General features: G+C 39.7%; 1 protein-coding gene across 9 annotated transcripts in view; it reads left to right on the top strand.

Annotated features, from left to right (window-relative positions):
- The window catches only part of HHLA2 (HERV-H LTR-associating 2), a 90820-nt gene extending 75457 nt beyond the window's left edge, over nucleotides 1–15363 (top strand). For 6 of the 9 annotated variants that reach the window (XM_046001587.1, XM_046001586.1, XM_046001588.1 and 3 more), the window contains 7 exons: nucleotides 599–688; nucleotides 2381–2734; nucleotides 3674–3937; nucleotides 6367–6687; nucleotides 10002–10112; nucleotides 12278–12333; nucleotides 13314–15363. In XM_046001587.1, the coding sequence (XP_045857543.1) occupies nucleotides 625–688; nucleotides 2381–2734; nucleotides 3674–3937; nucleotides 6367–6687; nucleotides 10002–10112; nucleotides 12278–12333; nucleotides 13314–13349 (1206 nt within the window). In that variant the 5' untranslated portion in view covers nucleotides 599–624 and the 3' untranslated portion in view covers nucleotides 13350–15363. The remainder of the gene's footprint in view (nucleotides 1–598; nucleotides 689–2380; nucleotides 2735–3673; nucleotides 3938–6366; nucleotides 6688–10001; nucleotides 10113–12277; nucleotides 12334–13313) is intronic. The other 3 variants (XR_006817970.1, XM_046001589.1, XM_046001590.1) reach the window with 3 other exon arrangements.
- Nucleotides 15364–15777: the final 414 nt, after the last annotated feature.

Here is a 15777-nt window from a genome sequence, read left to right as displayed (position 1 = left end):
TTTTATAAAGCATGAGAATATATTTCCAGATTTTGTTTTGTTTTTGTGTGTGACTATAAATAACACCATAGTTAACATCATTGGTGTTAATCTTTAACTGAATTTGTTTTTAGTATATTTACTATAAAAATACATGTCCATTGTAGAAAGCTTTAAAAATAACAGAAACTGTTATCCAGAGAACTACTGTTGAACATATATCAGATCTTTATTCATTCAACAGCCAGTTTTCAATACCAATTGTATAGTAGGCACTGCTTTGGATGTGAAATCCGTTCTGCAGAGTTAACATCCTAGTGTCTATTTAGTGATATGTTGTGTCTGTCTCTGATCGGCAGAAATGTATGTGCTTTTAAAAAGGGACTGTGCCACTTACAAGTTACACTGTATTCTGTTTTTCTCCTGTAACATTAAGAACTTCTTTCCATGCCATTGAACCATTTATTACAATATCCTCTTTAGTGGCTGCAGAAGAATGATTTGTGTGGATGTACTGTAGTTTCTTCAACTGATCTCCTATAGTCAGACAACTCTTTCTATTCCAATTCCGGTTTGCATTTGAAATCCATAACATGCATATTTTGCTTGTCTTTGATAGTATAACTAGTATGACCTCCACAAGACATGAAGGCACAGGCAGTGCTGTCTATCATCCTCATTTTTGTACCATCTCTAAGCGGATTTCACGGTGAGTTCCTTTATAATACACCCAGGTGTTAGTTGTTTGTATTTGGAGCTAGGAACATGGGCACACAATGCAAGGTGGGTGGTTTTCTCTGTAGGCATAGTATTGTGAACCTTTCTTTTTGGAAGATTTTATTTATTTATCTGACACAGAGAGAGAGAGTGTGTGTGCATGAGCAAGGGGAGTGGCAAGCAGAGAGTGAGGGAGAAGCAGGCTTCCCACTGATCAAGGAGCCTGATACGGGGTTCCATCCCAGGACTCTGGGATCATGACCTGAGCCAAAGGCAGAAGCTTAACTAATGACCACCCGGGTGCCCTGCATTGTGAAATATTCTAAAAGATCACTTAATGAGAAACAGGAAAACAGAGTGGAGGTCCTGCATGAAGATTAAAAATGGTATTTTTCTCCTGTCTACTGTAAGGCTTTTTCTCATCAGTTATCTGCTACCAATATAAAATCACTAGAAAGCCAAATTTGATTGATTGATGATTGATTTTTTTTTTCAAGTGTAAGCTTGGTACTTAACACTTAACAGAAGGCATTATCCCCTTTGCTTGGTCCTGTGACGAGCATTTTTAATTACCTAAGGGAATATTAGAGGTGCTTAGTAGAGCAATTAGGGAGATTGACAAAAACCACTCCTTTCCCCCCACCTTTCCGTGTGGTTCTCTCAACAAAATATTTGCAATCCCTCTAGCTCTGTACAGAAATAAACCAGATCTCTCTGAGGGAGGGAAGTGGGAGATAACAGAGTGGAAAGGGATCCAGAGGAAGAGGCAGAGGAGAAAGACTGTGATAAGCCACAGTAGCACTCAGTTCTTCCATCGTGGGTGGTCTTGCCTAAGGGCGGAAGGAATTTACTCCGTCATCTATAAGATAAGATCCTTTCCAGCTCTATTATTCTAAAATCTGTAGATAGGGTACATAATCTACTTAACGTGTTTTATGAATTGGTCAAAGAAGCTGGATGTTGCCTTCAAGGATTATGAAATGGCTAAGTATATTTTCTTTGCAGAAACCTTGATTGTGATGAATCCATCTTCTTTAAAAAAGTAATTTCTGAAGTTAGTAATAAACTATATGTATAAATTATAAATATATATTTATGCATATATATGTATGTATGTATCTCAGGGTGATTGGACTTCCACATTCATATCCAGAATAATGTTCCTTTACTATATTTCAGTTGACTCATGGGATATCTGGAGAGGTGTCCTGAGGCCAAAATAAATGAGTCACTTCTCTTCCCCTTTTGGACTCCTCCTGCTCATGTGTTCCCTTGCTTGAAGCTAATGTCTGCAATCCTAACAGATTCCTGAATCGAGCATTGTCTTCTACGTACTCCAAATATTTTCTAATGAAACGAAGTTAAATTTGTTCTAATCTTTTAGAGCCTGCTGACTCTAGTTAGCTGGATAAACTAATTTATTATTGTTGTAGTAGATATTAAAAGTGAATGTGTTCAGGAATAAAAATCAGGAGGAGTCTTTTGTATACATAATACACAATTATAAAAACTCGAACACAAGCTTCATGGCTTGTTTCTAGTAATCAGACTAGCAAGGGTTCTTGACGGTGTGGTCTATTAGTGATCAGGCTGCAGACCCAGGATAGTTCTGCTTGGTGGTCCTGATGGAGCCCTTGATAAGCACCCATCACTAATTCTCTTCATACCTGCTCTTGATTTTTAGATACATTCCTTTTAGCTTCCCCTAAACTTGTAGCTGCTGAGGAAGAACAAATAGTCATTGGAAGACTTGGTGAAGATATAATTCTCCCTTGCTCATTTGAAAGTGAGCCTGAAGTTGTAATTCACTGGAAAAATCAAGATCACTATGTTCACTCATACTACAAAGACAGTGACTATTTGGAAGAGCAAGATCACAGATACGCAAACAGGACATCCCTCTTCCATGGTGAAATTCACAAAGGGAATGCCTCTTTATCTTTAAGAAAATTAAGCCTTCTGGATGAAGGAATTTATTTATGCTATGTGGGAACAACATCCAGAAAAATCATAAATAAAGTGGTACTAAAGGTGGGAGGTAAGTATATGAGCTTTTCCAAAACATAACAAGGATATCATTCCATGTTTTTCTGAAATACCTTTTCCTTAATTGAATATGCTGTGGGCTTCCTTCCAAGTCAATAAATACAAATCTACCTCATTTTTTAAATGCATGGTATCTTGTAGTATAGACATGCTATAATTGATGCACCCATTCCTCTACTGGTAGATATTCAGGTATTTCCAGTGTTTTACATGACAAATGTTGTGAGGGGCGTTCTTGTATTTAATGGTAGGAAATGATCTGAAAGTAAAGTATCAGAAAATTTTAATACATTACTTTGACCAGCGGCAAAAGAGTATCCATTTTCCCCTCAGTCTTATCAGCATTAATTTCTGCCCATATGATATCTTTTTTAAAAGTGTTGAACTATTGGCTTATTTAAGGGTAATTTTAATATTATATGCTTTCTTCTTGTCTGTATTAATTTTATAACTTATTTATGGGGGGAGGGGCATTTTCTAGTGGGTTGTTTCATCCAGCACTTGTTTCTTCTTCCTCTGTCTCATTTAGCTGCTTCAGACCTTGACTCAGAAATCTAAGAATCATGTGTAAACAAAGAATTAAGAAGACTCTGAGTTATTACCTGGAGAGTACAGAGTGCTGCATGAACTCTAGTTTCTATTGGTTGCTCAGCGAGGTCGTTAGATTTCTTTTTAGAACTCTTGCTAGAGAATTAAGATTGCTAGTTGCTACGCTAAATATCCATGAATGCTTTTTTTATTCATTTGTAGATAAACATAGTATATCTTAAGTTTCTATTGAGTTTTGGTTTTGTTTTTCCGTTAGTAACTGCCAATTTTTGCTGGTTAGGCTCAGCTTTTCATTTCATGGGTATTAAAGTAGTGTTATGCACAGATGGCTTAAGAAGAAGCTAATGACAGTCCTTCATATGTCCTTCTTTCTCCCTCCTAGCTTTCGTCACACCTGTGATGAAGTATGAAAAGAAGAACACAGAGAGCTTCTTAATATGCTGTGTGTCAAGTTATCCTTATCCACGTATCTCATGGAAAACAGACAATACAACCATCTCTGAAAGCAATAAGGGAGAAATTGAAACTTTGGATAATTTTCATGTTGACATGATGATAAATATTACAGGATCAAATTTATCTTATGAATGTGCTATTGAAAACTCATTACTGGACCAAACATGGACAGGGGGATGGACAATGAAAGGTAGGCTCCATTGGGCTTTCTGTGTGTACGTGCTATGTCAGAGGTTGGAAGGAAATGAGGATTGATTTATAGGGAAAAAATGGAACACAAAAGAAAGAAAATGCATCTGGTCCAGTGAGAAGACTGAGACTGACCGACTCTATTATTTACTGGCTCCGAACACTACTTCCTCTCTAGTAAAATAGAAGTAATTCCTACCTGCTAGGTATAGGATGTGTGAAATGGAAAGTAGTAAACCTATTCATGAATGTTATTAAAATATTATTATATTTACCTATGATTTATCTTCTTTTTAAACTTCATTTTATTTGAGAGGAGGAGAGAGAGAACAATCAGGAAGGAGCGGCAGAGGGAGAGGGAGAAGCAGGTTCCCCGCTCAGCAGGGAGCCTGATGCGGACTTAGTCCCAGGACCCTGGGATCACTACCTGAGCTAAAGGCAGATGCTTCACCGACTGAGCCACCCAGCACCCTCTGTGATTCATCTTCCAAAGACGATTTCTACTTGCATTGCACTTCCAAAGATCTGAGAAGAAAGCTTGCCTATTAGGTCATAATCTGTAATGCTTGCCAATCTTTCAACTAAATAAAAATTCACTAGTATTATTGCTTCTGTTCATTCTCTTTACATAGTATTAGCCCATTAAGCTTTATCAACAACTCTATCATAGCATGAGCATTTTTAGTACCCCTTCCTCTCATTTATTTGAACAAACAAACAGAAATTCTGATCAATCTCTACATCACATACTATTTAAGATTAAGAGGAAAAATTAGTTTGACATCTTATCCAATTTCAAGAAAAATGTTCTATATTTTAGAAGCAAAGCAAAATGTTTTATTAAATCCCTATTACATAGAGAAAGTGGGGGTCAGCTATCCTTTTTGGTCTTCTTTTCCTGAATTTCATATTCTCAAGTGCTTGCAAGAAGACCCTAAATTAAGAGTGATTCACCACCTTTACATAATCCGTGTTGAAGGCATGGTCATCCAATGTTCACTTTTCCAGGCAGCAATGGAACCATGGGAGAGTGTTGGAAATGTTCATATTAAACTGTAAATATTTTCTATGGAAAACCATATTTTCTCATGTTTATTCGGAATTCAGTATCCAGAAGCATCCACAGTTCCTTATGTTCAGTGCTATGTTGGCTTGCTGAGGAGTCATTATATGCTATGTGTGTTGCTCGCAGACTGAACACACAGACGAACACAGACGAACAGGCTTCCTGCTCGATGGGGAGCCTGCTTCTCCCTCTCCCTCGCCCCCTCCCCCTTCCCTTGCTTGTGCTGTCTCTCTCTCTTATCTTCTCTCTCAAATAAAAATCTTAAAAAAAAAAAAAAGAATTCATTTTCATATTCATTTCTGGATCCACAGCATCTAGTGCAATCATGTAAACACTAAACTAGGAAGGTAGCATACAAAGGAAGCAATTAATTCTGTTCACTGTGGTTGGATATAAACAGGGTTGTCAGAGAATATATGCTTAAGGAGGTTGCATATGGGCAGAAGTTTAAAGGAATAGCAAAGATTTCCAGAGAACATAGGCATTCCAGATTAAAAAACACAAAAGCACGGAGGAGTAAATATCGCCTGTATTTGTAGAAGTGTAAGTGGTAGAGGGTGAAGCTAAAGTAGCAAGAGATAAGCCTGAAGAGGGAGTCAAAAACTAGACAGAAGGCCTTGATCTTGCTCAGGAACTGGACCAGGATTCCAGAGGTGGCATGGAGCCAAAAAAGGATTTTTGAAGTATTGGAGAGACCCGGACGTGTGTTTTAGATAGGTTTGTTTTGGCATCACTCTCTCACAGGGGGAGTGTGAAGCAAGTGAGTCTAGAGCTTAGGCAGAAGAAGTCATGGTAGTGCACTGAGGTCAGCTACCGAGCTGCAGAACTAGAAGGACAAGATAGAGCTGGATGTGGGGGAGCAAGATGAGAACGTCCAGCAGAGTCCCTCCTCTCACAGAGCTCCGTCCCGTGGGGGCTTACCTATACACAGCTGGAAATATGCTATTAATGTCAGGAGAAGAGACTTGGGCAGAGAGTGATTAAGAAGCAGTTGAGACCAGAAGAGACTACTAGAGAGTGGACGGAGGGGCAAGAGGAAGGTCCTGGGGAATACCAGCATTTGAGGGGTCAATAGAAGAACAACATTGAGTTCAGAAGCCTGGTAGTTGGTAGCGACATTCTTGAGTGCTCACTCTCGGGCTGCGGGAGTTGGAGACCAGGAGTGTCACCTCACTAGCTGGCCCAGGCTTAGGCCTCTTCGAAGGTCTACACTTAATCATGCTAAGTGTTAAAATGGTGGTGGCACAGCTTCTTTCTAGAAACCATTTCCAAAGGTATTTCTCAAAGCATTTCTAAGTATAACATAGAAAATTCATTTGAAAATTGTATTTTCATTGATGTTTCCTTTTCTATCCCAATTTTAGATGACCGTCATAAAAAGAAAAGGGAAAATTTTTCACTTTCATGTGAACTTACAAACAGTATTTTTTTACTGGATCAAGACTTCATAGTCACTTGGTCCAAAGTGGAAAGAGAGACCTCCTCTATCCTGGCTTACTTTCTGAGCTCCTCACAAACTACAACCATCTATGAACCCCGAGTCTCCTGGAACAATGAGCGAATAAACCAGAGTGACTTTTTCTTGACTCTGAAGGATCTTAGAGTTTCAGACAGTGGGGAATACTTATGCAATATCTCTTCAAGCAAGTATACTTTACTTACCATCCAAACACTGCATGTGGTAGGTAAGTTAAAAGTAGGGTTGGATAACTGGTTTTGGCCATAGCAATATAGCAATAGAGATTGTAACTATCAAACAGGGAAATTAGGTTGGCATTTAAAGAATTTTGATTAGTACTTCTGAAAATGTAGATACTACAGGAATACTTTTGGTGAAGATGGTAGTCACCTCCTTCTTTCAAACACACAAAAGTCCTTCATTGAAGAAAAAAAAACTATTCCTATAAGATTTCCTTTTCATGGTTTCAGGGCGTTAGAAATGAAGGGGGAACCTACATGATTTGGTGACTCTTGAGCCTAAGCATCCTCAATTTCTGTTTACTGCTGTGCCTGACACATGCTTTAGGTCCTGGGGTCTGGGGAGTTGAGGCTTCAGGCACATTAAGAAGTTAGAATTGGGGCTCTGGTAGATGCTAGGGAAGCGTGGTCTGGGAACTTGGTGGAAACAATCACCAAAGGACATTGGAAACACTAAATGTACACTTGATTCTGCTCATTTTTTTTAACCTCTAGTAATAGTTAACTGCCAAAACTCTTTAAATATTTCTAGTTTATTCTCTATAGTCATAGCACATGTACCCATGAAGTTGACTTTCTAAGTGGGCTGATTGATCCCCTTACCCTTAAGCTATCAATTTGATATCATAGGACATAGTGGCAGCTCTCTATTCTCTATTAAATATATTTGAGCCAGTGGGACATGTGTTTTAAAAAACATTTCTATCAGGGCACCTGTGTGGCTCAGTCGATTAAGTATCTACCTTTGGTTCAGGTCATGATTCCAAGTTCCTGGGATCAAGCTTCATGTCAGGCTCCCTGCTCAGCCGAGAGCCTGCTTCTTTCCCTCTCCCTCTACCTGCTGTTCTGTCTACTCTTGCTCTTTCACTGTCAAATAAATATGTAAAATATTTTAAAAAAACAAAAGCAGGGGCACCTGGGTGGCTCAGTGGGTTAAAGCCTCTGCCTTCGGCTCAGGTCATGATCCCGGGGTCCTGGGATCGAGCCCCGCATCGGGTTCTGTGCTCAGTAGGAAGCCTGTTTCCTCCTCTCTCTCTCTCTCTCTGCCTGCCTCTCTGCCTGCTTGTGATCTCTGTCAAATAAATAAATAAAATCTTTAAAAAAAAAAACAAACATATCATTCTAGCTGTGAAAATTAGGAATAACAGATTTGGAGGTTCAGTGATTCTATGTAGTGAGATTTAGAGGTAAGAATATGGAGTTGTCCTTAGGTCAAGTGGCCTTTAAATAGAAGCTTCTAGACACTGAGGGATGACTCTCCCTTTGTGTAGAGCTGTCATTTTGAGAGTGCTGAAAACCGGGGTGCAGTTGGAGCTCCTCTTTTTCTCCCAAATAAAAATGTTAGTTTTCTGTAAAATCTAGATAAGCTTACATTCTATTTTTCAAATGTTGCTTCATGTTGGATTCATTCTGGAGTGTAGGGAAAAAAAACACAAAAAAGGAAGATATGGTCTGAAGACCACATATGATCCATCTTTTTAACCAGAGATTTAATTTTGAGTTTACACAAAGCAAAACATCAGGACCATTCCAACTCTGACCAAAGAAGCTTTTCAGAACCTCTGAATTCCCAAGTAAACCCTGGCCTGTTGAGATTGGAGGAGGGTCTGTCCACACTTGCCCCCAGAAAGAGGTGTGTGGCAGGAGCTACCCTGGCAGGGCAGAAAAGAGGTCAAGCACTACTAGTATCCTAGATATCACTCTTTCAAAGAAATTTGGTTTTCTGTTCTGAATCACAGTTTTCTACTTGTCTTACCCAGGAGATACATCAGCACTTGAAAAGGAAGCCCAGATTGGGTGGTAAGGGGAGTTATGATTCTTAGCGTCTAGATCTATTCAATACAGGTTGCATGGAATTGAATGGAATTGAATAATCCTTGCTAAATTTTGCTGCTGAATCACTATGTGATGTTGGGCAAATCTCTTTACGGTGGAGGAAGTGAGGGTGACGAAGTAAGAAAATGCTATACTTTGCAGGATTTTCTTCAGGAGGAAAAGTATGCACATTTTTTTTTTCCTTTCTAGGATTTTATTTAGTTGACAGAGAGAGCACAAGTAGGAAGAGCAGCAGGCAGAGGAGAAGCAGGCTCCCTGCTGAGCAAGGAGTCTGATGCAGGACTCAATTCCAGGACCCTGGGATTATGGCCTGAGCCCAAGGCAGGTGCTTAACCCACTGAGCCACCCAGGGGTCCCAGAAAAGTATGCATATGAAAACACTTTTGAAAGTCAACATTTCCACTTAATTGCTCATTCTTTATATGGGTATACAATTTCAGAATGACACCAATGTGTGTAGAGATGAATGTTTTAGTGGTTACAGAACATTATTAATAAAGAGTATGTTCATAAAAAATGGACATCTGGGGCACCTGGGTGGCTCAGTGGTTTAAGCTGCTGCCTTCAGCTCAGGTCATGATCTCGGGGTCCTGGGATCGAGTCCCGCGTCGGGCTCTCTGCTTGGCGGGGAGCCTGCTTCCTCCTCTCTCTCTCTCTCTCTCTCTCTCTCTCTCTCTGCCTGCCTCTCTGTCTACTTGTGATCTCTATCTGTCAAATAAATAAATAAAATCTTTAAAAAAAAAAATGGACATCTATAACAGATGTTATGAAAAATAGCCATAAACACCCTTTCACCTTGAATTGGCCTGTGTGCTCTAATGCTTGCTCCTACTCTATGGCAGAAGGTAAATCACAAGATTAACAGGTTCTGACTTGAGTAACTCAAGGTCTCCAAGTTTCTGCCTTCTGGGGTCCTACTCCCTTTAATACTAATTACAACAATTATCGTTCCAACAAAGATGCTGGAAAAACCCCAGCTCCTGCAGTGATTCTGAGGAGCATCAAGCACTCTATTATCCTGGTGTTCGCCTGTCACCTCTCACTCCGCTCCACTGATCCCCTCCGCACTTACCCTGTTTCTCTATGCCCCTGTCTTCTCCAAGCCAAGGGTGCACTCTGCTCTCCCTTCATCCTCCAAGGAGAATGCTGGGCTGTGGATAGTCTGTAGTCATATTTATTCCTTTGTAACATTGTGTTAACTCTCTTTGCAATATGAAACAATAGAAACTCACAGTGCATAATACACTCATTGCTTCTCAAGTTGGCAACCTTTTTCTCCCCAACACCCACCTCCTACCAAGCCCCAAATTGGTTAATATTCTGACTTATGCAGGTTTCCCACAGTAGAGACATTGAGACTGGGCGGTACTTATGCTCATAAATGCAGAATTAACTAGTTTGTAAAATCATAAATGTGTTCTTTGGTAATTTTTCTTCCAGCTTACAGACTTTTTGTTTTATTTAGAACAGAGTCAAAGCAGAACCACCCGGATAATTATTCTGTCTTTGGTGATTTTCAGTTTCCTGGCAATTTGCATATTCTATATGTTAAAAAGATACAACCATTCCAGGAGAGGTAGGTATCTCATGGAGAATATGAACTCTGTCCCTCAGTGTACAGGTAGAGGTTATCAAGGATGACCTACAGATAACCCTACATGGCTGTTGGACATATAAACAGTTCTGAATTTTCTGGACAGTCATTTGTAAAATTTATCAGTAATCCTTTAAAATGCTCCCACATTCCCAGCTAACTATACTGCTAACAAATTTATCCTGAATTAAATGGTTAAAGATGTAACAAGCCATATACAAGCACATGCATTGCAGCACACTGAAAAAATTTAAATCTAGCACTAAAATAATACACAGAATTACCAAAATTATCTTGCATTGAAAAATAGATGGAAAGAAATAAGCCCAAACTTTAAAAGTGGATGCCTTTGGAAAGAGTTTGTCCCTATATCTAGACTTGCTTTCGTCCCTGCACTCTGTTTTCTCTTTCTTTGAGCTTTGTCTATGGTATTACTGCTTTGTCTTTTATGGGCCATTTTATTTTAATCCTTGTTGCATTTTTAAAACACTTTTTCTAGATTTTCTGCATCAAAACTTGGCCTACTTACAGGTAATTTAAAATGATACATTAAGATGCCATGGTCACAGGACTTCTTATAAGGCTTGGCTTTTATTGACAGAATTAAATCTAGGAAAAACTTAGTTCTACTTATTCCCACATTTTATAGACCAGGAAAGTGGAATCCAAGAAGTTCGGGGCATGAAACAGACTTCTGTATACCACTTAAGGAGACCCAGCTGCTTTCTCTTATTCTATAATCTGAGATGCCGGAGTGTCCTGGGAGGGTGAGATAAACCCTATGTCCATTCCTCTGATTGATAATTGCCTTTTGCCCCCGATGAAGTTCAGAGATTTGGTAATAGGAGACACCTTTATTCCTTTATTGAAAGTAAGATACTAAGCATGACAGTGAGGAAGAGTTTCACCAATTTCACCCTGTGACTGTTTATACTAATAGGAAGGCCACTCTAGCTTATTACTGGTTCCTCCTGTCGCTTAGCTGGCCAGAAGTGGAAAAAGATAGGAAATCATAGGCAAGTCTAGTTTGTCCCCTAGGGTTCAAATTATATGACAGAGGGGTACTACATACTGCTCCAGAATGACAGTTTAGTTTCTGTACTGGAAGTGTGCAAAAGTTAAGTCTCAACAGAAAATGCCTGGCACACTCAAAACTGTACAAAGGGGAGCACAGAAGATAGTTCATTTCCCCAGAGCTGGGAGCAGCTGATTGCCAGCAAATCTAAACAAGTAGAAGGTGCCATTACCGAAACCCAGAAGGAGAGAGTCCTGTAAAATTAGATGCCTTATAGGGAAAGTAACTTTTACTTGAAGGACATAGCCAGACCAAGGTGACCTTACAAGGAAGGCCCTGGAAGAATAAATGTGTCATTTTGCCCTTCCCTCTCTGTACTCTCTACTCCAATTAGAAACGAGAGGGAAAACACAGCCTATGGAAGGAATCCGTCCGGGTCAGCTACGCAGGGCAGACACAGCAGGCTGGGTTCTGATTCTGGAGGAGCAGTCTGGAGCGATCAGCAAAAACAGTGTCAGGGTATTGGCTATCTAAACAATGTTCAATAACTGTGTGGTTAGATAGGCTGAAAATATATTTCAAGCTGTTACACTAAAGGCCCCCAAACCTTGCCCACCTCTAGGTCCCTGGTTGTAGTTCCGTATGACCATGGTATGTGTTTTCTTTTTTAAATTCCCTTTTCTAGGACTGTTTTAAAATGCTTTTAGTCTAGGATAAGTATAAATTATCCTAGATTTTAGCAAAGCACAAAAGGAAGGCCTTCCTTGGAAAACAGCATTGTACCTGTACCTTTTTCTTGGCTATCAATGGACTTAATCACCACCTCCTTGGCTGTTATTTTCCATTGTTAATGGTTAGTAGGACTCAGGCCAACTATCCTAAAGAGCCAGGAATTCCTGGCCTGGCTGGACAGCTTTTATCCCTGTTTTGGTGCACCTGAATCAGCCATAAGAATTTATTTTTATTTGTAGCTAATGAGGTATTTCTACACTGCATTTTTAAGGCTGTTTTTTGGAAGAAAGATATGAAAGGGGGAATAATGTGCATCAAATAACATAATTGTACTGAGGTAGGAATAAAAAAATGAGTGTTTGCAAAAAGATTTTTTCTAAGTTTCTTTTTTTTCCTATAGAAAGGTCTTCTGCCTATACTGAGAGGGCCAACACTGTCGATGCAGAAGAAAGCAAGGTAAAGCTTTTTACTTTATCAAACCAATTATAGCATTAGAATGCTACTGTGAAAAAGTAATTGATACATATATCATCCCGCAAGGCTTTGATAGAGGGATAAGAAAGGGCGAGAGGGATCACGGGATAACAGAACGGGAAAAAAATATATAATTAGGGCTCTATTTAAATAACTGGCTGCTCTCCTCATATTCTATTGTTACTTGTGGAGAAGATCTGAGTGGCACTATGCATATGATGGGAAACCAGTGTACCTATTCTTCCAGTGGAAGCACGGAACTGTATAGAAGTAGAAAGAAATACAAAGTGAGAAAAGCAGATTGCAGTTTCTACCCAGATTCAGTTGACTTGCTTCCCTATTTGTCCAACCACTTCTAAGCTCCTTGGGGACCCATAATTCGCTTACGAATTATAGTTTACTTGCAAATTCAGTTGTTTAAAATGGAGTTAAAACTTTTTGCCACACACCTTTTATTATGAGTTCCATTAATCAGAATATAAATAAGAGCAAAGAGTGGGGTAAACTCTTTTCTCTACTGGTTAAAAACTCAGCAACTAGGGACACCTGGGTGGCTCAGTTCGTTAAGCGGCTGCCTTCAGCTCAGGTCATTGTCCCAGGGTCCTCGGATCAAGTCCTGTGTCAGGCTCCTTGCTCACCGGGGAGCTTGCTTCTCTCTCTGCCTCTGCCTGCCACTCTGCCTGCTTGTGCTCTCTCTCTTCTGACAAATAAATTTTAAAAATCTTAAAAGAAAAAAAAAAAACCAGGAACTAATCTAGAAGGGTGATTAAAATTGAGCCTTTATAACTACTTATAACTGTCTCATGGTTCTCTGATTACAGATGCAGACAATAGCTCCAAAACTCCCTACTTCCAAAAACCAAAACAAAACACTATCATCATTAAATGATGATCTTATTAAGATAAACTGGTTATTCTGACATGAACCCCAGCCATTTAAAATCCATTTTTCTTGGTTCTAGGCTTTTACAGAACACCCAGCTAGTAGAGGACAGTAAGACAGAACTGTATCAACCCCAACCCATGATGAGCATCCTTAATATCCAGTGACTTCGCTTCCCCTTTCTTCACTGCAATTCCAGCAGCGGCTTGTCACGGCCTAATAATTCTACCTTTGGAAAGATTTGCAACCATTGAGTTTCCACTACCATATTTCCTCTTCAAGTCCCAACTATTACTCACTAACTCCCTACCTACATCAAGATTATGAATGCCTGGATGCCAGTTCCAACTAGAAAAGAACTCTTTTTTCATTCAGTGGCATTCCTGCTTCAGTCGGTCCAGGAGGCCACACTGAGGTTCCCACCAAGATCTTGGAAGAAATGTATCACTAAGCACTGATTCAAAACCTGATCAACTAATGATGGTTGAGAGAGCACACAGAAGCAGAAATCACCTTAGTGAAAAGGTAAAAAATCAGGGCACTTGATATGCTAAGGTATTGTACTCATTTTATATGAATAGTTAATATCAGCTTAACCAACTAGATTTAATATGGTGAGTCTTAGGGACCCCAAAGTTTAAGATGTCAGTATCTCCAAGATTGCCTAGAGCAAAGGGCGCTATCAGCTCAAGAACTGACATCTCTAGGGGGGTGGGTTATGCCTTCCAACACCAGGTTTACACAGATGAGTGACATTAGCTATGAAGATAATTTGACTCACTCTTCTGACTCAGTTGTCTTATTGTTAATCAGCTTTATGATAAATTTAGATTTCCACATAAATTTTTACACACAGGGAGAATGGATAACCCTGCTGACTTGATGATCTCTTCCCTTTATTTTAACCAATTTATAAGAAAGAAAAAGTCTAACCAGCATTTTAGTGACTTAAGTTTTGACCCTATAGTTTATAGGAGGAAACCAACCCTGGATTGTGCGTAATGCTACCTGGCCCGATTTTCTCTAAGTACTGACATCATTATAAAGAAAAACTTTAACTGTGAGGAGAAAATGCTCACAACTGCTATACTCTTCTTACAAAATGGAAAGAACAAAGTCAACAAACTGAGGATGGCAGACAAGAATGAACCTGGGTCCTTCAATGCTGTTGAGCCCCTGAATTAATCTCAGAAGCCACTCGTATTAGTCAAGGTTGGGGTCAGAGAGGCAGAGTGCTGAGAAGGACAGAGAATAAAGACTTGTTATATGGAATCAACGTCATATAATTCTGGGCACCTGTGAAGAAGACTCCATCAAGCTGTCCCTTCTGCATCTGGGGCTGGGCCTGAAGTACCTGGAAATTGGCTCTGTCAGTGGTCAAGAAGGAAAGCTAGATATGGAGTGAGGATGAAAAATGAACCGTTCCTCCTTCACTTTTCCCTCTCAAATCTAGTGACAGTTTCTCTTGTGACCAACTCTAACCCAGAACCACACAGAGAAAGGAAATCCAGGAAATGAACCTCCTGCGTAGCCACAGTGGCACAATACAAAGCCAGCATTCCCACCTATCACTCAACTGTCTTGTGTGAGAAGCTGCCTCGGTGTTGAAAACCTGCACCAACAGCTACCTAGGTATACCTAGGCTGTACCTAGCCCCCCTAGGTATAGACTGGGAGGATTTAACCTACAAATTCTAAGTGTCTGTGACTATATGTACATCACAGTGCTAAAAGGAAAGTTTATCAACTCCTACCATTAGTGGCTAAAAACATAGAGTCATGGATGAGTCAGGAAAAATTTAACTTTAGTAATTACAATTTACCAACATACCCTAGGCCTCGTGGCCATGTCTTCTGTAAATATTACTCATTAAGAGGCAATATGGACAAAAGAATAGGTTTCATTTTTTAACTTCAGAATGTAACTGATGTTTATATTAATCTTTTATGTAAAATGTTTACTTGTATTTGAGGATCTGAAAAATCCCCATTAACCTTGGAAGCAAAGATACTCTATTACATTTTCTAATCACCTTGTTTAAACTGCTTTCCACACGACATAAACATGTTTTAAATGCTTGTTTCAAATGCAACTTAAGTTTTCAAACATTAAATGGTACCATCCTTGTACTTGTCCAGCCTCTGTCCTTCATAAGCAAAGGACTTCTTATTCTTCATGAGTCTGAAAAACAAAATATGAGTGTGCTCTCTGAGATTCCTGTGACTTTCATCCGTGGTACACACACCCAGAATGAAGCCCAGTCCTTTTCCGAGTAAGCAGGCCTTAGCCAAGTCCTCATTAGCTTCAAAGGGATGCAGGGAATTGAAGCAATTATATGCATTACAGAAAGCAGACACAGGTAATTCATCTAAATGATGTGCTTGGACACTCTCCATTTTCTGCCCACCTAGCCTTGGGGGGTGAAGGCAGCGCCCTCTACCAAAGACTCCATGAGGGAAAGACTGTGGCCACATCGCCAATCGGCTCCACAGCCCAGAGAGACACCCAATTCTATCAGAAAACGTTTTCGCTTGGTTTATGGC

Source organism: Meles meles, chromosome 4 (assembly GCF_922984935.1).
Source record: "Meles meles chromosome 4, mMelMel3.1 paternal haplotype, whole genome shotgun sequence".
Lineage (NCBI taxonomy): Eukaryota > Metazoa > Chordata > Mammalia > Carnivora > Mustelidae > Meles > Meles meles.
The sequence above is the reverse complement of the archived record's forward strand: the minus strand, read 5'-3'. Positions and strand labels throughout refer to the sequence as shown.